The 22,071-nt window shown below is 45.1% G+C and overlaps 1 protein-coding gene across 1 annotated transcript; it reads left to right on the top strand.

Annotated features, from left to right (window-relative positions):
* The first annotated feature begins 428 nt into the window (after positions 1 to 428).
* On the top strand, positions 429 to 18,811 carry LOC119181939 (uncharacterized). The gene is made up of 5 exons (XM_075874774.1): positions 429 to 777; positions 5,782 to 5,853; positions 8,961 to 9,034; positions 9,554 to 9,686; positions 18,421 to 18,811. Exons 1-5 carry the CDS (start codon positions 674 to 676, stop codon positions 18,608 to 18,610), a joined length of 573 nt encoding a protein of 190 aa, XP_075730889.1. The 5' UTR covers positions 429 to 673; the 3' UTR covers positions 18,611 to 18,811.
* The last annotated feature ends 3,260 nt before the right edge of the window (positions 18,812 to 22,071 follow it).

Here is a 22,071-nt window from a genome sequence, read left to right as displayed (position 1 = left end):
TGTCCACCTTTGCTCTTACGGATGCTTTCAGCTAAATAAACAAGCAGTTCTTCGAATCGCCACATTCAACCGGAACGTCCGCAAATAAAAATCAACGAGGTTCGAACGTCGCAACGCTGCCATCTTGCATCTACATTTTGTGCAAAGACGTGGAACTACGAATAGTTTCCAGAAGAATATTTCGCTAAACATTTGTTATTGATTGGTGATGGCAACAAGCGGCAGGAATACACTGTGGTATTTGCCAACGCAGGTGAGAATGTAGATATGCTTGCTATAGCAGCATCTGGGCAGCCTAGAGTATCACGCTTTGTGATAAATATACAGAGCCTCAAGCGGCTATTTTATTTTACACGCTGCGCGCAAGGACGCACAGGCGTTGCGTCACGTGTCGACATTATGCCTTATACTTCATGGCAAAGCGCGGATAGCTACACTCGTCGTCGGTTGGTGGCTGTCCGCGCTTTTTTCACCATGATAAGTTCGTGCAAGGTTCTCACGTAAAACAAGAGACATGGCCGAAGACGGACTGCCGCCACAATACTTTACAACTGGTAGTGGCAGCTGCTCGTAAATACGTACCAAACTGACGCGTCCCAAGTCATAGCCACAGGTGAGATTCTTGTCGAACACTTATGCGTACACCCCGACTTACCGATTTAGACCAAAGGACATGGCCCATGAAGGACAACTACCTCGGTATAGCACGATTGGCGGTGGAAGCTACACGGCATATCAGGAAATGCGACAAGCAAGCTCGACTCAAGAAAATTGCAGGTGAGCTCTTATAGAAAACTTTTTTTAAATTCGTGTAGCCCGAATTACGGCACGCAAATGACTGAATGCCTTGGACTCTATTTCTTTGCGGGGATGTGACAGTTCCTATTCTTGGCATAAGGTGTCTTCTCAGGCCTACGATGCGTTGCGCAGAATGACTGCATTTTATCCTATTTTGTATAATGACTACTTGTGTGCAAACGAATAAATGGCAGCTTCCGCCACGTTGATACAATGGTCATGGTGCTTGTAGTGCTACAGAAAATCGTGTGTTCGATTGCGGCAATGCTGGTCGCATTTTGATGGACGCAAAAGGCTAGAGGTTAGTGGAATGTTCGATGAAATTGCACGCGAGAACCAGATCGTGAAAATTTTTGTAGAATTTCTTTAAGGCCATTTTATCGTATCATAGTTTTGGCACGTCACTCCCTAGATATGGAAATCATTATGGAATGGTAGTAAAATGATGGTGAACCTTACACGTAGTCTTCTCACAAAAGCCTATACAGATAGGCTGTGGCCTTCAGTAGGCTGATGCATAGTGAGTCAAGCGCACGAGGATGCTTTCGCCAGCACTGCGATTTCGAATGCTCCACACAGGCTGGTGGAAAACGCACTTGCGCACAATCAAAATCTGATTGCATCGCTGTGGGTTCAGATTGTGTTATTTAATGAACTCTGCCACCACAGTGCCAGGTTGTTGCAATAAGCATCGTATTTTTCCGTTAAACATTTACGCATGCACGAGAAATTGCGATTGCTGCCGTTTTGTTTTCTATTTTAGTCAGAACACGTATCGTAATCTATGAAGATTCTGCAGAAATGAATATTGAAACTAATCGCGTACAGTAAGCACATGGTGCATCGATGATACGGATTCGGCTCTGAAGCGTCTAAGGCAAACAGAACTGGCCGATGGTCGCGTAAGCATTCACCTGCACTGTGCCAACAATCTTGCGCAGCGGACCTACGATGTAGTATACGCATTGTGTTTGTTTTCTTGTGGCATGGTGTTGTATTCTGCATTCAGTACAGTCAAATAAGGTCAGAAGCAGATATACTGTTGCTTAGGTCGTCAGCTGACAGCAGTGCCACAGCACAACCGAGTACAAGCAACGGAGCGATTTTGCAGCAGGGCGTGGTGTGGGGGCCCAGTAACTTTTCCGCACTTGATTGAAAGAAACCCCATGTGTGACAGTTATCGCATACAGATAAGTGACTCTTCAAGCTATTCTTCTTTCTCACGTTATCTGCAGTGTTATAATAAATGAAGCCATTCTGAGAATAACCAGTTTTGCTTACTTAAATTGTGCTTCATAAGTGTCATGAACCTCTTAGCATGTAGATTTAAGTAACTTCAAAGTAAAGAACAAAATACATTGAAGAAGTTTAACCTAATCCTTATTTTCATTCGCCACAATAATAATGTTGAAGAACAAAAATATATAGGACAAGAACAACAAGAGAGAAGGCAGGGAGCGTAACCAGGTACATGCCCAGTTTGCACCGTACGTTGGGGGACTGAGAAAGGGGAATATAAGGATAAGAGAGAGAGAGAGGAAAAAGAAGAGAAAGAGACAAAAAATGATTGTCAGTCATTGGGCGGACGAGTAGGCAGTGGTGGTACACCCAAAAGGTAAAGATGTTCACATAGGCCTATAGTTCTCAAAACGAACAAGAAGGCGTTGACTGCTTTTTGAGCCGACGAAAGACGAGGACGTTGTCGCAATGCGCCAGAATTATCGCAATGCTTCAGAAAGCTTCTGTTTTTCAGAGGCAAATCGCGGGCTACGGCGTAGCAGATAGTCGATGTCTTCTTCGGTGTCGCAGACGTCACAATCGGAATTGTCGGTCAATCCGATGAGGGTTGTATATGCTTTTGTGAAGGCAACCCCCAACCAAAGGCGACAAACAAGCGAAGCTTCACGTCGAAGAAGTCCGGATGGGGGTCGAAGTTCTAGTGGAGGGTTTATTTGCTAGAGTATCGTATGTCTTATGCTTGGTGTGTTCCACTCCAGAAGACACAGACTGCGCGCCAGGTGGCGAAGTTGCTTTGCAGCGTCCGTGCTCTATAATGGAATCGGAAGGGTGTGCTGTTCTTGGTGGGATGTTCGAGCCGCGTTGTCTACGGAATCATTGCCACTGATTCCTCAATGACCAGGTAACCACTAAAAATTGCCCTCGTGGCCTGTTTCTGTGACGTGGTGAAGAAGCTCGGCAACTTCGTAAGTTAACTGTTCATGGCAACCTCGTCGAAGGACTGACTGCATGCTCTGTAGGGCCGGTTTCGAGTCTGAAAACACAGCCCATTTACTCGGTCTCTGAGATTTGATGTACTCTAGAGCGCCACGCAAAGCCGCAAGTTCTGCCACCGTAGACGTAGTGGCGTGTGAAAGCTTGATTCGCAGAGTGATTCCTCTAGCTCGAATCACCACCGCACCGCCTGAACCAGACGCTGTGGTTGAACCATTGGTGTATATCTCCACAACATTATAGTACATTTCGTGCGAGAGGTGCAAGCTCAATTGTTTATGGGCTGACGAAGGCAATAAGATTTTTTTCTGTATTCCTGGAATTCACTGGCGTACTTGCAGAAGTGTCAGACACCACGGAGTATACATCAATCTCTCCGCAGGCGTAAAACTTGACGTAAACAATGCATGATCAGCGCACAGACAATTGCACTAAATTTCCTGAGGGGCCTCTCAGTAGTGAGGATTGCCAAGTGGTGGGAGGGATTCCTAGCATGTTGCCTGGGGTACGCACGCATCGTTTCAATGGTGATGTGCGTCACGACTGAGTAGTCCTGTGCAATGCCAATGGCTTCAGCCGTCGATGCACAGCGGGGTAAACCAAGGCATATCCTAAGAGCGTGGGCTTCAATAATTTGGAGTGTGCGCAGGTTAGTTTTGCGAGTGTTAGATATAACAGGTAGACTGTACCACAGAAATCCAATAAATATAACCTTGTACAGCTGTAACAGACTCGACAGACACTCCCAACTTTTCTCGGCAAGGAACCTGAACAAGCGACAAACGGCAGCCAGCCGCTTTTTCACGTAGTTTACGTGTGGGGTTCTAGACAGGTTTCGACTCCCAAGAACCTGTGACTACCGCTGCATGGCACCAGTCGCCCGTTAATTGATATGCCGTAAGTAGACATAGGCTTTCTGCCTAAAGCCATGACTGCACACTTTCCACTTGCGATTTCGAACCCTTGTTTACGTAGGTGATGCGATGTCACTTATTGCTGCCTTCTGAAGTCGAGTTACACCTGATGTCCACACACAGATGTCATCAGCATAATGTTGAGTCGTACACTGCTTGGTTCTTGCCAACTAGTACAATGAGTGGTAGGTTGAACAATGTCGGGCTTTGCACTCCGCCTTGCGGGATTCCTCTGCTACAGTGACACTCGGGTGTCGGACCATTCTCTGTCTGCACGCGAAATCGCCTATTCTGTAGGTATCTCTGAACCCACATATATATCTTGCCACCGAGTGCTACTCCTTCAAATGCGCTGAAAATGGCTTCATGGATGAAATTGTCGTAAGCCCTTTAAACGTCAAGAAACAGAGGAGCAGATAACCATTTGCAGGCCTTCTGGTGCTCTACAGATGTCACCAAGTCAACTACATTGTCAATCAATAAGCTGCCTCGTCCGAACCCGGACATGGCATCAAGATATACTTCATAGAACTCTAAGTGCCATTTCAGACGCGTTGAAATCATTCTTTCCGTAACGTTTCCCACAGAGCTCACGAGGGCGATCAGGGGGTAAGAGGAAATGTCGAAAGCTGACTTGCCGGCTTCGAGAAGTGGAATCAGGTGACTTGACTTCTATTCCTGTAGAACCATGCCAGTTTTCCAAGAGTCGTTGTATAGCAGCAAGACTGCCTTCCGAGCTTGATTTCCTAGGTGACACAGAGCGCGGTAGGTGATGCCGTCAGGTCCTGCTGCTGAAGAACGTCAACACAAAGCAAGCGCAGCCTTCAGTTCTTCAATTGAAAACGAACACTTCATTCGGGGATCACGGGGGGGATACAGAACAGTCCGGCGTCATCGTCCCTGTTGAATTTGCCCCGCAGGCAATCCTTCGACAGAAAGATTCTGCAACGTAAAACCCTTTACAGCGTAAGTGAAGAACCAATGATTTAAATGGGTAGCGCTGAGTAACGGTTGTACGAAGACCCCGGACAGTTATCCAGATTAGTGACAGAGGCTTGCTGGGACCCAAAGACTCGCAAAAAATACTCATCGTCACTTATACAGCTTGTCCATGTGACGCTGTATTTTCTTTTGTGTGCGACTGGCCACTCTCAGATCATCAAGTGCGTCTAAGACGTCGTTCTGCACGACGACAGATCGCTCGGAGTTTCTCGAGTTCTATGTCCATATCACTGCGAGTTGAGCTCACCAGAAGTGAACGCGTGGTGGATTGTAGGACACTCTTCATTGCGTCCTCTAGGTTGAAGGGTGAGTCGCCAACATAGTCTTTCATGATTAACTTGTATTTTTGCCAATTGGAGCACTAGAGGCTCTGGAGGATTTGAGACTTGGAAAGCCGTCAATCTTCAGGCATGTTGGGATGTAGCTCCTAGTTTCCGAGTCCGAAAACCAGTGCACTGATCTGGCAAACGAGCGTGTGACGGGACCAAGAGAAATATAGGGGATGTTTTTAGAAGCGAATGATATAAACTTGAAAAAAGAAAAGATGGCGTTGAGGTAACTTGACACTGCAAGACTCCAACCCTACGACCTTCGAATAACACGTTCGATGTTCTCCACGTTCATTTAACCGTCAAACTTATAAGCTACATATGTGCATTAAACGTGGGAGCAGCAATCGGCGCAGCGAGTTTCCATTGCGGAAAGTTTAATGGTAGCACGTTCTTAAAAAAGACGTTTTTACTTTTTAGGACTTCAGTAAATGAAACATTCCAGCAAATATTTGAAACCACTTTGAGTGAGAACTTGATCATAAAAGCATGTTCACCATTTGCAGTTCCGACAAGACTTGGAACGACATATTGAATGAATGGTACGAGAAAACCTTGGGCAACCCTCCAAATCCACAGTATGTATCAGATGTCCTTCGGACTTCATCACCATGTCTGAAGCGCGTTAAGCAACCACTAACACCTTTAAAGTCTAATGTTATGCCTTCATAGGTCACAAAACCCACAAATTAGTCGACTCGCACTCATTCAGCTAGGGTCGCTAATCTGAATGTGAGGGATTTCGGGTTAGTAAAACATTGATGAGTTGGAAGCTGAGTGAGCCTAATTAAAAACAATTTTAGTCAGTCTTGAGTCAAAGTCATTTTTGTTGAGCCAAGTACTGGAATGTCGGCGTCCGTGTGTGCCTAAGTGTACACAAAGACTCCGGGACCGACCCTGTGTGTGGCGTGACCACCTTTACCACGCATGCGCGGCTTTCTCCCTCTCTCTTCTCCTTCTCTCAGCCCTATCAGCGCCGACGCATGCATTGCCTGCTAGTCTACGCTCACTGACTCCTCTTTTTTCTCTAGGCATCCTTCGCAGCGGCATTTGCGCATTACGAATCCACTCCCCCTCTGGTTTTTTCAGCGCTCTCCCTCTCTCGCCTCGCAATTGCGGCGCAGGCAGCGACTGCTAGCGAGTTTCTTAAAAAAAAAAAAGAAACCCACCGCTTGCGCGGCACAAACATTCACAAGCTGCTTGGTATATGTAGGCACTCGATCTTTACCTCAGCCAGTGTGTGTCACCGCTTCATGAACAGGCTTCAGGCTCCTGGACGCGGGGTACCCGTTCTCTGTGATGTTGGCTGTAGGTCGCCAGGCTATTAAAGAAGCTCAAACAAGGAACAGGACCGTTTTTGGAAACGGGTGGTCTGACTGGTTCTAGATCTAAGGGGGTAACAATCTCTTTGCACACAGGATATCACAAAGAATAACAATAGGTGGCTTGAAAGTACTATGTAAAAGTGGTGTGTAGGACCCAAAAAAATAGGAATAGTGTGCGCGTTGGTCAACCATAAATGTGACAAACCGTGTACATAAAAATCAGCATAAAACACAAACTCAGGTTTGTTCAATGTGCACACAATCTGGTGTATTGTATACCTGTGACGTGTGGGTGTGTATATACAGGGCAGACTGTCAGGTGCATCAACACGAGGCAATGAGAACATAAGTCAAGCCTGAAAGGTCACCCCAACATTCTTATAGAAATTGACTGCAATGATTGCGCATGCTCTCCTTGCTTTAACAACACTACTTTGGTATATATGAATCGAAACAGTACTTCGATAGAAATATGGGAAGCCTATATCATAGGCAAGCAAAAAATAACTGTTAGCCACCCTTCGGTAGCCTTGCTGGCGAAAGAAATTTTGCTCCAATCTATGGTTCAACGAACTTGTGATCGTTAGTTGTGACATATGCGCAGTGCAAATGTTTTTTGGTGACCAGAGTGCGCAGAACCGAGAGGCGTTAAGTGAATGTTTTTGAAGAACAATCCAGTTGTTAAATTCCACCCGTTGTCTTCTTTTCTGTGTCCCTGTGTGCTTGCGCGAACAATTCAAGGTGGAAGTTTTCTACAGTTTCATAACTAGTTCGGGTATAGTGCCAAGTCGAATAATCGATACATTACGCGGTTTTTAATTAACACACGCCTATATATGCACGTGCATTGGCACATCAAGGTAATTTTATTACAGAAGTGTCTATAGGTTAATAGGTGAGGGGTCATTCTTCACGCTAACAAATTAGTAGTCACTGATTATGTCATGTATTTACCATGTCAAGTACGCATCACAGCAATATACACAGGGGCATGAACGAATTACAGATGAGAACGTAGACGCAAATGCGCACATAGATTATCAAGACTTAGCCGGTATCTGTGCTGTAGCAGCCGTTTGAAGGCTATTACTTTAAAATAGCACACTCTCTATTGGATAACAGCCACACAAATAAAAAATAATAAACGTTTTTCACAGATCACTGTCTACCCTTTTATTTGCATATATGTGTGTCATCACTTAGCACAGAGTTTTTATTCCAACCTAATCAACAAAATAAAGGTTGAACTAAACTTTTCTAAAGAGTGCCAGCATTATTGCAAATTACACGGTGGTGTCTCTGGAAATCTGAGAACGTTTGGAGCTTACTAGCTTGCTATATAATAAAGACCAAGAAATTATTCCTGGTCAGTAACGACAAAAGTTTCAAGATTTACTAGCTCCTGGCATTTACTAGAGAGATGCGAGGAAGGTTGTAAAGTACGCTCGAAATAAGTTATTACATGCGTTGCCAGCCGTTTACTACTAACTTTTTTCCTAAGATCGTTCTGACCATGCATATTATTATAGGTAGCGGAAGAATTACCTCTATGAGAACTTGTAGCGTGGTTGTACTGCATGAGATGAGTGATCAATGAACTATCTCTCGACTATGACGTGTTTTGCGTACTTTTGCACTTCTATTGCATCTGATTACATAAGTTTTATGCTGTTACAATCATTCTTAGCTTGATAAAGTAGTCAAGATATGCCTGTCCCATGTTCAGTAATTTTAGGAATGAAAGGGACCTGCCCGACCTTTCCCGGAGTGGGAATGGGCTAAGATTTTATTCTGAGGTATTGATAAGAACGGAATTGCGGCAAGTTACTATTCTTCGGTACGAAATAGAGTGCAATGAAAGCATGCAGTCTGCATAGGCAGACGGGTAAACCAGTCATCTCTTTACTGCTAGGGCCGCGTAATATCACTTTTGAGACTGGAATAGTTTTCAATCACAAAAAGGTGTAGATCTGTTTTGGTCATGTTGATACATATCATGCCTTACGGGCAATATCGAGTGTTAATATTGTTGGAAAGTCAATTCGTTCCCTCGAAAGTGACTTGTTTATTGTCTTGCAGTGCAACACCCCGTACAATATTGCGATATTTTAGAACAAATAAGGCTCAGTTGCTCCTGCACATTGGGTTAGTTATAGATTCACCTTTCCCAGAAGATCAGCGTTGCAGCCGGTGTGAAACTGGATAACCTTCGAGCCCTTTCCCTTTTCTCCCCCTTCCACGTGACAATAAGAAAATCATCCACCTACATAGCTTTCTGCCTTCTTCATTAGCCTAGTTGCAATGCCATTCTATTGTTATCGTCACATAACACTACGTGAAATCATTTTGTGTCTGTATAGGGTTCCTGCTGGAAACGGCTATGCAGAGCGGAACGCTACGAAACACCAGGACCAAGGCGAAGCTCTCCATGTTGGTAAGTGTTGTAATATTTCCCATCAATAATAAAGTATGGAAACATGTCTCATCTTGCAATTAATAGCAGAAGTTCAATTTCAGCGTGGAAAGTACATAAAAATATACAAATTCCATGTGGCTTTATGACTGTCGTAGAGTTTCATAGTGAGCTCACATATACTAACAGTTATTTGAAAGACTTCCACAATGCTTAAATAGCAAATATTTGCGATGCAAAAAAGTGAAAAAAAAATAAATAAGGCTCTAACTGCCACTACAGGCAATAACGCGAATATTATAAGATCCCCAGAATGCTTTATCACACGAGCTCCTTTAGTACCACTCAAAATTTCTGCACACATTACTTCCGTTACGATGGCCTAATAATTATCAAAAGATGTGACTTTCAGCCTGAACGCATTCTCATTGTCTGTTCTTTACCTAATGACTGCTATAGAACATTTTGAGATTTGAGGTTTTTCTAGACAGTCCGCACAAATCATTGTACCAATAACAAAGCAACTACGTTTGCTTTCAGGGCGTATGCATGAGGCTGAAAAGAGAACCTCCTTTCCACACCCAGTTTCCAGCAGTGGCGCCAGTGATGATGCCATTCCAAGCACAAGCTGTACAGTCATAGAAGCTCCGGCATGTAGCGAGAGCAACGTTTGGTAAGGGCGAAATTTGGAGGTCATTACAGGGAGGCCCGCTTATCAGATGTAGCAGAGCAGTAGCGTTTGGCGTCACAGAGAAATCCGAGCACTTTTGTGTCAATAACTGTACTCGCAGATCACGTGATTTAGCGTTCACCAATGAGCTGCAAGCGCGTGCATTGCAGCATGGCGGCGGATTCAAATCACGCGAGGTCAATTAAAACGTCATTGGCTCATCCGCCAGGTGGCGCGATCTTCCTTGCGCGATCGGTAGAAGCACGCGCATTCCAAATCTAACGGATGATTCTCGATATCTCGTGATCACGCTAGCGATATCAGACGCGCGCCTTCTTTACCATAGGCGCTTGCACACGAGGAGGAAGGAGGGGCAGGGGTGGCTGTCGTCCACCCTAGACACCTAGGGGGGGGGGGATGACACAAGTAGAGCCCCTTACATTGACGTAATAGAGAGATGGGGAGCTGCGAAGAACCTTCCCCCTTCCCGAAAGGGGGCCCTGCGCACGCCTACCTTTTTTACCACACGTGATCTTGATGGACTCTTGTTAGACTTGCACGTATGTAGAAGTTGCCGCACCGGAGACGCAAGCTGCAAGCTCCCGAAGAGGAGACCAATCACGCCCGGAGAGCCGACGACTCCGAAATGCGAGCACGCGAAACCGATACAACCCTGGCATAAGCTTTACCGCCACTCTATAGTACACTAAGTGCCAATGCATGGAGTGACACTAGGGGGATTATCGCCCACAGACAGTTTTTTTCTATTCGAAGACCTTCACGGAATTGATGAGCCGTATTTTTAGAACGAAAGCTGTAATGAGATCACAACAAAGTAGTACGCACTGCAGTTGTCCGCCGTCACCGTCACCGCTGCCGGTGTCTGTAAGCACTATCACTCAAAGCGAAGAAAAAAAATTGTAAAAAATAACCGAGACATGATTGGACTTGAACCCGTGTCCCCTGCATACCAGCCCAGCTACGCCTGTGCTTGGAAATTTTTTGCAAACTGACCCTAGGCATTGTTCATGAGGGAAAGGGATCGCATTAATAAGTGTAATAACGCGCTTTACAACAGAAAAGAAACAGTCAGGTGTCATCAAATGGGAATTGTGTAACGAGTGGATCGCTGAATGTTGCAACGCATTACAAAAGCGCCAGGCTTATTTCTTCATCGTCCTCCACTACAGCATTGAAAAATTGCATAGAATTGTTTGCAAGCTTGTAGCCGTTATTACGCATCTCCGCCGATTTTCAAGCTTTCGCATAGACTGTGCTTTTCGTTCCACACAGGCCTCGCGGTACAGCTGTTATGGTCGAGTGTTACCGCTTGTCGTGGATACAAAACCGCCATCCTCCTTAACCAACATGCTCTTTACCACCACCCAACCATTCTGTACAGACGATTGTACAGACGATTAACAACAGATTATTTCGTCCCCGTCAATTCTTTTTACATTACTACCGAATCCTTAATTGGTATTTGGTGCCCGTGTGTTCCTTCTTTAATTTGCGGACCACGATTCTGAGTAATGAGATTGGCAAAATTTCTGAGGCACATGCGCGTTACTGGAGTTTCTAACAAAAGCGGCGGTATAAAAGAAGTTCGCGGCATGTCACCGATAGAAAATTATCATGATGAACAGTCAGCACGCGCTCAATCGCAGGCTAAGAGCTTTGTAAAAATGATTAAGAAAAGAACCTGAACCATGCCCAGCAACTCTGCTGTGGTCCAGCTTTGTGCTTTTTAGTGAGATCTAGGAAATTTTCTTTTTCTATTTAAGGTGCTCAAATGACAGGAAACAGATGCACATGGGTCGTATATGCCTCCATATAAGACGTTCCCGTCTGAATGGAAATAGTTACTCAACAAATATCAAAACATCAATGGCAGTATCCAGCATAGTATCCAGCAACGGTCCTTTCCTTATACAGAAGCTTGAGCTGCTTAGATGCTACGCGTACATCGGAACACATCTTAAAATGTCACAAAGCTTTTAATTGCGCAGATTAGGGCATTTAGGGTGGACATAAATGCGTTACTTTATATGACTAATGCATTGGAAGAGCTTGTGAATAGCGGTTTTAAACATTTACAGTCTTTATTTTACAGCGAAAGCTGTTATGAGATCACTTTTCGGGTCACGTGCAGTTGTTGTCCGCCGTCGCCGCCCACACCACCACCGCCGCCACCGATGTCCGTAACCACATTGCGCTAACTTAGAAAAAAAAATCTTTCAACAATGACACAATGGGGCTTGAACCAGGGTCCAGTGCGTGCCAGCCCAATATGCAGCCAGTGAGTCTGTTGGTGCTTATAAATTGTCAAACATGCCTTCGGCAGGAATGACCTAGCACCAATGGCAAAGATGGGCTCATACCCGGGTCCGCTGGGTGCCAGCCCAGTATTCTATTACTGAGCTACACCGGTGCTTGTGTCTTGTTGTGAAATTTGTCTTACGCAGGCTTGATGTTGGGAAAGCAATCACGTTATTACGATTTATAAAGCGTTTTATAACAGCGAAAGAACAACCAGTCGTGGCACAATGTGAATAACATAACGAGTGGGTCGTCCAATGCTCCAATCACAAAAGCTTTTTCTTGTTCCCTTTTTATCTGTTGCGTATATCCTTTCATCCATAATTCCTCATCGTCGTCAGCCACTGTGTGGACAATTGGCACAAAATTACTTGCAAGGCTTTTGCGGGTACCATGCTTCTCAGAAGAATGACAAAAAATAGCAATGCTGGCCTACTACCCAAAAGTTTATTATTAATGCCCTAGTGGGTACCAAGCAAGCGTGCTTGCAGTAGTTAGCCTATGAGTGTTTTGAAAAGGTCTGGAAGACCGCTCTTGTAGCTGTCGCTGTGACTGTGCTGCGCCTACCATGCAGGCTGGGCGTTTTTTTCAACTGTGCGATTATCTCAAAACTACGTCTTTTATTTGTCAATGCACGTCACTGTAACCTGGGTTATTCCACGAGAGATTTTGGATTTCATTGAGCATTTTATATTTTGTGCACCTCTCACCAAGTAGCCCGAAAGTCAACTTCGTTTTATGATTAATGGCATAACTTACGAGAAAAAAAAATCAAACTTCACCAACACATAGTCACCAATTTCGTCACCTGTCATTTTCGAAAATTGCAGATGCTATAAAAAGACAAATATTTTTGGTTCAAGGAAAATATTTTTTACCTGAAATGCATGTCCAATGAAGAATGAATTCATACGGTTTCGAATTTGTAGTCCTCAAGAAAATAGCTTTTAAAGATGTCTAATTTTGCGACCTTTTAAAATCAGTTACGTATTCCCAATTTTTTTTTTCTGCGGAAGTAATGCAAGCAGCGTTTTCCAACTTGACACGTTTTAAGGATATAGTATGTTCATTAGGTACATAAATTATTGCTGTCGTAGGGCAAATGTAAATATTAATATATTGCCTCAAAATTCTCATATTGGCAAAAGTGTACTTCACTGAAATTTGAATAATAAAAAAAACCATCTTCAATTTTTCCTAAAATCTCGTAAACAGACAACCCAAGGCCATCATACAGTAATATAGAAAAAAACATGTTGCATTATTTTGTTTTCAGCGACAATATTAGTGGTACAAATCAGAGCTTTTCGAGAAAGCGCTGATAAGTGGAGAAATATAGAAATCGGAACGGAAAAGCGGCAATAGGCTTTAAACGCGAGTAAACGTGACCGCATTTGGTGAAAAAAGGCTGTTTTAGCAGATAGGAGTAACTTTTTTGAACACGGTATTCTACAGTATCTGAATTCACTCTTATACGTAGAGCACTGAGACTTCTAATCTGTGGTGCCTCTCCAATACTGACACACAGATGGAGATGCTGTGAGGGCCATGTGTTTACAACACGTTGGGTAAGAGAATTGAAAGTTGAATGAGTTCATAAACGATTCATAACAAATTTTTATCATTTGGGGCACGAAGACTGCCGCATTAGACTGAAGAACACGCTTTAGGGCAAGTAGTGATCCTTCGTCTGCTCTACAGATGAATTGCTGCACGCCGCATCTCGGAGGCAATTCTTTAGATCATATGGTTCAAAGTAGGGACAAAGATTACGCCTCCCGTAATTTTATCGACAAAAACATTGCGAAATTCATTTTAACGTACTATACTTGAGTTTCGCATTCTCACTGTGGATACTTGTGCGCAAGTATCCGTTTCGATTTCCGTTCCGATTTCTAGATTTCTCAACTTATCAGCGCATTCTCAAAAAGCTCTGCTTTGTACTACGAATATTGTCGCTAAAACAAAATAATGCAACATGTTTTTTATATTACTGTATGATGTCACATTTCTATATTACTGTATGATGTCACAACCCCATGTCACATTGCCGCAATCACTCGTCTGAGCCATCAAGTTCATCAGCTTTCGACAATGCTATTGACGCAGACCTACCCCCCCCCCCCCCGCATCGCCGCCAACTTGTTGCTCTCCTTAACAAGTTTCGCTCTTCTTTGGACTTTCAAGAACCTGTTTTGGGCCGCACCACGACTATCACACATACAAGGGAGTTTTAGTGCTGGGTACCCAAGCGGCTTGCGTACGCAGGACGTTGCGGCGGCGGTATTGCGCATGCGCGAAACCCCAAACAGAGGCGTCGCAAGATTGCTGAGGCGATGGGGCCATGCGTCCGCGCGGTCCACCTTCGCAAGAACTCTCGGTATCCACACTGCGGATACTCTAGCCGTCGAGTTAAAATAAGCCAAAGTGCGAGCACTTATAGCGAATAATCGGTTTCAGCCAGATTTCCAAAGATAGAATGGCCTGGAACATAGAAACTAAAAGACATATGACAGCCCCCGACCAGCTGATTAGGTGGCGCCATCTAGCGCGGTCATAGTGAAACAGACAACCACAACTTTGTTATTACAGAAACATTGTGCATTGTACATCTGGTGCAAAAACTGCGCAGCGACAATATTACAAATAAGTAACCTTTTTATTCATTTTCACCTCAAAAACATTACGCGTAGGCTAACATGTTCATGACTGCGGTTGCACGAAGTGTCAGAAGATGTCGACACTGTCGTTACAGTAACCTTGTATTTTTTACTTTTTTGTGTATACCAGACTACTGTACACAATAAAAAGTGCCCTGATCACTGTGCATGTTTAATTTAACATTCTAAATCATAAAAAGACTTAAATAATACTTACGCGACAAGACGCTATGGCTCTGCGAGTGCGCGTGAACTTCGTGCGGCTTGCGTTTGCGTGCGTGCCACCGTGGCGCCAACTAAAAGGCATTCCGGTTGGGTATGGGTTGGGCACGCAACGCCACGCGCTCCCAAGCCCGCAACGCTCCAAGACAATGCGTACCCAGCACTAAAACTCCCTACTATTGACACTGGCTCACATTCGCCTCTGTGACAGTGTCCTTACGGCGTTTCCGCCGAAGAGCGCCGCGTCATTTCGGAGCAAGTAGATGACGTGCTTAAACGTGGAGTCATACAGCCTTCTCAAAGCGCTTCGTCATCACCTGTGGTTCTGGTAAAGAAAAAAAGATGGCACCGTTCGATTTTGCGTTGACTATCGCCACTTAAACAAGATTACGAAGAAAGATGTCGACCCAATACAACGAATAGACGATGCTCTTGACTGTTTACAAGGCACCGAGTATTTACATCCTTGGATCTGCGTTTTGGGTATTGGCAGGTGCTAGTGGCTGGATGTGATCGCCCTAAAACAGCATTTGTAACGCCGGATGGCCTATATGAGTTCAAAGTCATGCCATTTGGGCTCTGCAACGTGCCTGCGACATTTGAGCACATGATCGATACCATCTTGCGTGCCCACACGTGGAAAATTCGCTCTTGTTACCTTGACGACATCGTAGTCTTTTCAGCTGATTTCCCGGCACATCTTGTTCGTCTCCACGAGATTCTGACGTGTCTAACTTCTGCAGGCCTACAACTTAACACCAAGATGTTCCTCTTCGCAGCACAAAAACTAACCATCTTGGGACATGTCATCACAAGAGAGGTGTTCTTCCGGATACCGATAAGCTTCGAGCTGTCGCTGACTTCCCAATGCCCACATCACTCAAAGCCCTAAAACGTTTGGTTGGTCTCTGCTCCTACTTTCGTCGCTTCGTGCGCAACTTCACGTCCATCATCGCACCTCTGACAACTCTGCTTTCCAAGAGCAAAGGTTAATCTGCATGGACCCCTGCATGTGACGACGCATTTCACCAGTTGCGCCACCTGCTGACCTTACCACCTATTATTCGTCACTATGACCACACTGCTGCCACAAAAATTCCCACCGATGCAAGTTGCGTCGGTCTTGGTGCAGTTTTAGCACAACGGAAAGGCACCCAAGCTGAATACGTAGTCGCCTAAGCAATTCACGCTCCCAAGAAGGCTGAATTGAATTACTCCGTGACAGAGAAGGAGTGTTTGGTCATAGTCTGGGCGCTGACGAAGTTTCGCCCGTACCTTTACGGCCATCCTTTCAACGTGGTCACAGACCACCACACTCTATGTTGGCTGTCCACCTTGAAAGACCCGTCCGGATAACTGGGGCGTTGGGCACTTCGATTGCAGGAATACGACATCCACGCCGTATATCGTTCCGGTCGCAAGCCTGCGGATGCCAATGCGCTTTCGCGATCGACATTAACACCAGATGTGGCTTCTCTGTCACTCCTTTTTACCACCTTGTCACCACTCGACACCACTGACATGCTTTTGGAGCAGCGTAAAACCCATACCTTGCCTTGTTACTCGACTACCTTACCGATCCGTCTGCCATCCTTTCCACGAGAGCCCTACGCCGGCAGGCAGCCCACTTTTCCATGCTAGACAACATTCTGTACCGCCGCAACTACATACCTGGTGTTCGGAAGTGGCTCCTTGCTGTTCCAACTCATATGCGCTCTGACATCTGCATGAATTTCCATACAGATCCCCAAAGTGCTCACGCATTGGTCCTGAAAACCTACGAAAGGCTGCGCCAACGATATTGCGGCGAGGAATGTATCGCTTTGTGCAGAAATACGTCAATTCTTGCACCACTTGCCAACAAAACAAGACACCTCCGCGGCACCTAACTTGCATGTTACAGCCAGTGCCCGGCTGGCCCATTCGACCACGTGGGTATCAACCTCTGTAGCCCCCTCCCATTTAGTGGCTCTGGAAACCGCTGGATTATTGGCGGCGTCAATTATCTGACACGCTACGCTGAGACTGCTGCTCTATCGGCAGCGACCGCCCACGAAGTTGCACTCTTCATTCTCCGCAGCTTGATTCCACGCCATGGTGCTCCACGGGAATCATTCAGCGAAAGGTGTCGAGCATTCCTGTCGGAGGTCATCCAAGCTATCATCGCTAAATGCAACCTCAGCCACCGGAAATCTCCCGCATACTATCCACAGACGAATGGTCTCACTGAATGGATCAACCGCACACTTGGCGACATGCTGAGGATGTACACCTTCTCCGACCACGCTAACTGGGACGCTGTATTACCTTTTGTTGCCTTCGCTTATAACATCGCGACGCAAGCGACTATAGGTTTTTCCCCGTTCTTTCTGTTGTACGGCCGCGAAACTTCCCACCCACTTGACACTATACTACCATACCGCCCTGATACATCTGAGTGCTCCCCGCTTTCGGAAGTCGCCAGATACGCTGAAGACTGCCGTCAGTTGGCTCGGTCTCTGACAAGTGAGGCTCAAGGTCTACTAAAGACCCGACATGGCGACATTCATTACATAGCTCCTGCGTTTCGTGCTGGCTCTCTTGTGTGAATTTGGGTGCCCCTGCACAATCCTGGCCTTTCTTCTATACTTCTGGCTTGGTACCATGGTCCGTACCTTGTCATTTACGTGACCTCGCCGGCGAGTTACATCAACGAGCCCCCTACACAATCGCCAGATTTGTGGCGTCGAGGACACGAGACCGTGCACGTCGACCGTCTCAAACCCTACTAGGACCCCCTCATTGTGCCTACTCCCTGAGTCACCAGGATGGCTACTCTTCACCCCGGGGGTATTGTAGTCGAGCATACGCACCAACGCGTATGCGCCTTTGAAAGAAAACGAAAAACCCCGCGCTCTGATTGCGCGAGAACCTGTGCCGCCTTTGCCAGACTTGCCGTACGGCCATTTTGCGTCGCGACCTCATTGCGACTTCTCTGTTCGAATAAACATCATCACAAATGTAATATTTTGCAAAGCCTGCAGAAGAACGTATGCCGATGCGCTCAGCTGGGAAGTCGTATCGCCTAAGAAAAATAGGTACCATAAACAGTCAGTGATAGGATTGTAGGTTGGAAGTCATTTTGAGTAAAAAAGCAGTCTCGTGACTTGATATTGAATAATTTCTCCGTTTTAGATGCACGAAAGTTCCATTAGAGGCTTTGGTCAAGTGATTTGCATACGGTCCTGTTGCATTGAGCAGTAGTGAAAGAGTTGGCATTGGTTGTTGAACAACTACGTCGAGAATATTTTATAAAATTGAAAAAAAAAACAGTGTGCACTTATTCTCAGAACAATGTGTGTGTACCTTACTCACCTGTCTTGAGTTGTTGCTGAACAATGCTAATGAAGGCTAAACAAAAATACATAATGCCAAAGAGTACGATTAAGCGAGTGGGCTTCACATGAAAGCTATCATGTTTTATAGACAATAATAGGCTGCTTTCCTTCCTCGAAATAGTGTATGTGTCATATTAGATGCGTTGTCTCATCTCGTAGGAACGCTACTGGCTTTTCACAGACGGGAAAGTGTGAGGATCTGAGCGTTGTCTATGGCGACGTCAACCACCGCCAGAAGCCACCGGGGGAACGACGCCACAAGTGTCAAGTGTGCGACAAGTCATTTCAAAAAAAAGAACAAACTCAAGATACATTGGCGCACGCATACGGGCGAGAAGCCCCATCATAGCTTCATATGTCAGAAGTCATTCTCAAAAAAGTGCAACCTCACAGATCATATGCTCACACATACAGGTGAGCGGCCCCATCGTTGCGACATGTGTGAAAAATCGTTTGCACAAAAGCGCGACCTCATAAGACATCTCCGCATGCATACAGGCGATAAGCCATATCAGTGCGGATCTTGCGATAAATCATTTGCGCGAAAGGATAGCCTCGTATTACATATCCGCGTACATACAGGCGATAAGCCATATAATTGTGGCTTTTGCGAAAAATCATTTGCACAAAAATGTGACCTCACGAGACATCTGCGCGTACATACAGGGGAGAAGCCAAATTCTTGCGGGCCATGCGAAGAATCATTTGCACGAATGCACGACCTCACAGGACATCTGTGCGTGCACACAGGCGAGAAGCCCTAAAGTGTGCTACATGCGCTAAATCATTCACACCGGCGGGATATCTTCGTCAGCGCGTACGCACGCAGAAGCGTCAGAAGCCTGAAAATTGCAACGTATTGGCTAAACAATTTCTACGGAAAGACAGTATCGCATTACTTCACTACATGCATACCGGCGAGAAGCCCTGTCATTGCCACATGTCAGATAGATTACTTGAACTAAAAAGTTGATCTTGTGGCACATCGCCAAATGCGCGCATAATAGAAGTCCTACAATTGCAACAGCTGTGGTAAATGTTTGGCCAACTATCGCTAGTTGCTACTACTATCGCTATGAAGTGCTACTATCATGGCACTTCACAGGCGAGAATTTCTAGAGCACGATACCTGCTCTAATTCCTTTGCATGACTACGGAAGCTTTGTTCCCATGAAAATATGCATATGCGTGAGAGGGGCTCTAAATGCAAGTTGTGTGCCAATTCATGGAAGACATCAGCTCTTCGATGGCTTCAACGCACGCATAGAGGCAAGGAAACGTGAGCCTGCCAAAAAAAGAACAAGGTCACTCATACAGGCGTTGTATCTATGAGCGGCAACGTTTTTAAAAACTCATGATCATACCTCATGACAGCCACACGTAGACACGTTCACACTTCCATCGCCGCGTATACATTCACTAATGACATGTGCGAGCAATTATTCATGTACAAAACAAGTTTTAATGATGAGTCATGGTTGTGCATTATCGCTGAATTTTTACGCGCTCTTGGTGCGCCGAGAGATTTGGACTTTCAACTAAACCCATAAATGCTGATAAGGACACGTGGGTGCAACCACTATTACATGACCGTGTATCATACCACTGGCCAAATAAAAAAGATCAATGATTTGCATGCAATAAATGTGTTTGTTCATAACGATAGATGAACAGGAGTGTCGAATATTGTTCGTCAGTGCCGCACCCGTGTTTTTGAACGTTCAACTAATCCCAATCTTCACGAAGAGCACTCGTCGGCAACGGCATATTAAGACCGCTGTCTACATCTTTACTAGCGAAATGTAGTAATTACTGACTTGAGTATAAAAAGTCTCAATTCGGAACCATCGATGAATATATGTGGTAAATTTTATTTGCTATTGGTGCGTTGATGTTTTTAGGAATTTAACTTGCCAGATAACTTATGACAACCAATCTTGGGCACCTATTTCACATCAGTTCGGCTTTTAGACACAGACCAGCTGAGGGCAACACACACGTCATCGCACGCCACAAATTTGAAAAGTTGCTTCAGGCGAGTTTCATTCGGCGAGACCTGGGAAGCAAGCGGGCAACCTTGGACAAGATCAAGCTAGCTACTCGTGCCAGTAGTGCCTTGGTATAAGAGCTAGCCCATCAGAAACCTCATTTTGCTGTTTTGTAAAAATTGATCATTCCTATCTCCTTCTTCATTCACACGGCTGTCTACTTTTTTCACTGTAGACATGCGCCAAGAATCATTCCAGTTAAACGAATATTTGTAATTAACCACTGATGAATAAAAGTGCTTGACTTAGACGTGCTGCTACTGTGATAGAAGTAAACGTTGGTGGTCTGCTTCATGTTGACATCGGTGAACACGTAGTCCACCTTGTGACTTTAATACTTGGAGTAGTAAACTAAGATGATCTCAGTAGGTGCATCATTGGTGTGGGAAAGGAAAGATTGCGAAGGATCTTGGTTAACGGCCCAACTCTACTGCTACTCCTTGTGATGTGGAAGACGTAATGATGTGTGTTTCAACAAGCCTAGCATGTCTATTCAGTTCATCGGTAAAGATCGGGTGACAATTCATGTGCTAGAGTGGGAGAAGAAACAATATCATCTGGTAATGTTCATGTTCAGCGACAAGATGTCTCTGTCGTTGAGCCGGTACTTTTGGCCCTAGTGATCACCTCTGCCAGCTCTGTTATCTACTCTTGTGTTTCTTGTTGGAAGCTGAGCAGCGTTGCCTCCCATTGTGGAAAGGTATGGTGATATGCGTAGTCGAAGGATTATTCTGTTCCTTCATTTTAGGGCAGCTCCAAATAATATGGAAAATACTGGCGTGCTCTCTTTGGCAGTTACCATCTAGGATAAATTGAGACAGTAATGCGTGTTAGAATCAAGGCGTTCGGAAGTGATTCATTAGCAGTTAGTGTCACAGCCTTCAATTATGCCACGATTTTCTACGTTTTGCAGAGATTCCACCTGAACAAAAAGTTGGCTATGTTGACCAGACATCCCAGCATGAAAAGCGTGCTTTGAAACAAGTGTTGTAGGCAGGAGCCCACCAGGAGTGAAGAAAATATATCCAACTTGAGGAAACAGAAAAGCACTTCATAATGAAAAAAATAAACAGACAGAAGGAAGAGAAGAGAACACGGAAGAGTAACAAAAGATCCCCAGTGCCACTTTTCGTTAAAGCATGAAACAAGTGCAAAGATGTCCTAATTTTTAAAAATCCTCCTTATATACTGCAAGTGTACGACAGACTTGCCTTAGAAATATACATAATAACCATAAGGTATCTTATATATTTCTTCATCGTCCTGGCACAGCCAGCCTAGAGAAAGTGCCGAAACGTCAAATGGGAAGGGAAACCCGGACAACAGTAAACCCCTGGTGTGCTCCTACGAAGAGGAATTCTCTGGGCGGCCAACCTTGAGATTCTTAAGGAATGTAACACGATTGATGTTAGACGTGTGGAAACTTTGCTGTTTCGAGAAGCATGGGGTATGTCAGACCAGAGAAATGCCTTATTCGGGTGTATTATGCGCACGTAGGTGTTCCAGTGACCACCACCTCAGCAATCTGAATGCATGTGCACAAATGCTAACATTTTTTGCGAGCAACGCGGGTTGAAATACAACCATATAGACATATCCTGCTAATTGAGACTAAGACGAAACACCCAACAGGTCCCCTTTGAAAAAAAAATGGCAGCATATCCACGGAGTGAATGATGGAGAGTGGGGCGAAGCATTCATCCGTCCATGCGTCCGTCTGTGTGACCGTCCATGCGTCTGTTTGTGCGCCCGTCCCTGCGTT

The sequence above is a fragment of the Rhipicephalus microplus genome, chromosome 10 (genome assembly GCF_043290135.1).
Source record: "Rhipicephalus microplus isolate Deutch F79 chromosome 10, USDA_Rmic, whole genome shotgun sequence".
In the NCBI taxonomy this organism is placed as follows: Eukaryota; Metazoa; Arthropoda; class Arachnida; order Ixodida; family Ixodidae; genus Rhipicephalus; species Rhipicephalus microplus.
Note: the sequence above shows the minus strand (reverse complement) of the source record. Positions and strands in the feature narration are given on the sequence as shown.

Coding starts and splice junctions, on each gene's coding strand:
- LOC119181939 (XM_075874774.1), top strand. CDS start 674: ATGGCCCATGAAGGACAACTACCTCGGTATAGCACGATTGGCGGTGGA. Junction 5,854..8,960: donor GGCAACCCTCCAAATCCACA/GTATGTATCAGA, acceptor GTGTCTGTATAG/GGTTCCTGCTGGAAACGGCT. Junction 9,035..9,553: donor AGGCGAAGCTCTCCATGTTG/GTAAGTGTTGTA, acceptor GTTTGCTTTCAG/GGCGTATGCATGAGGCTGAA.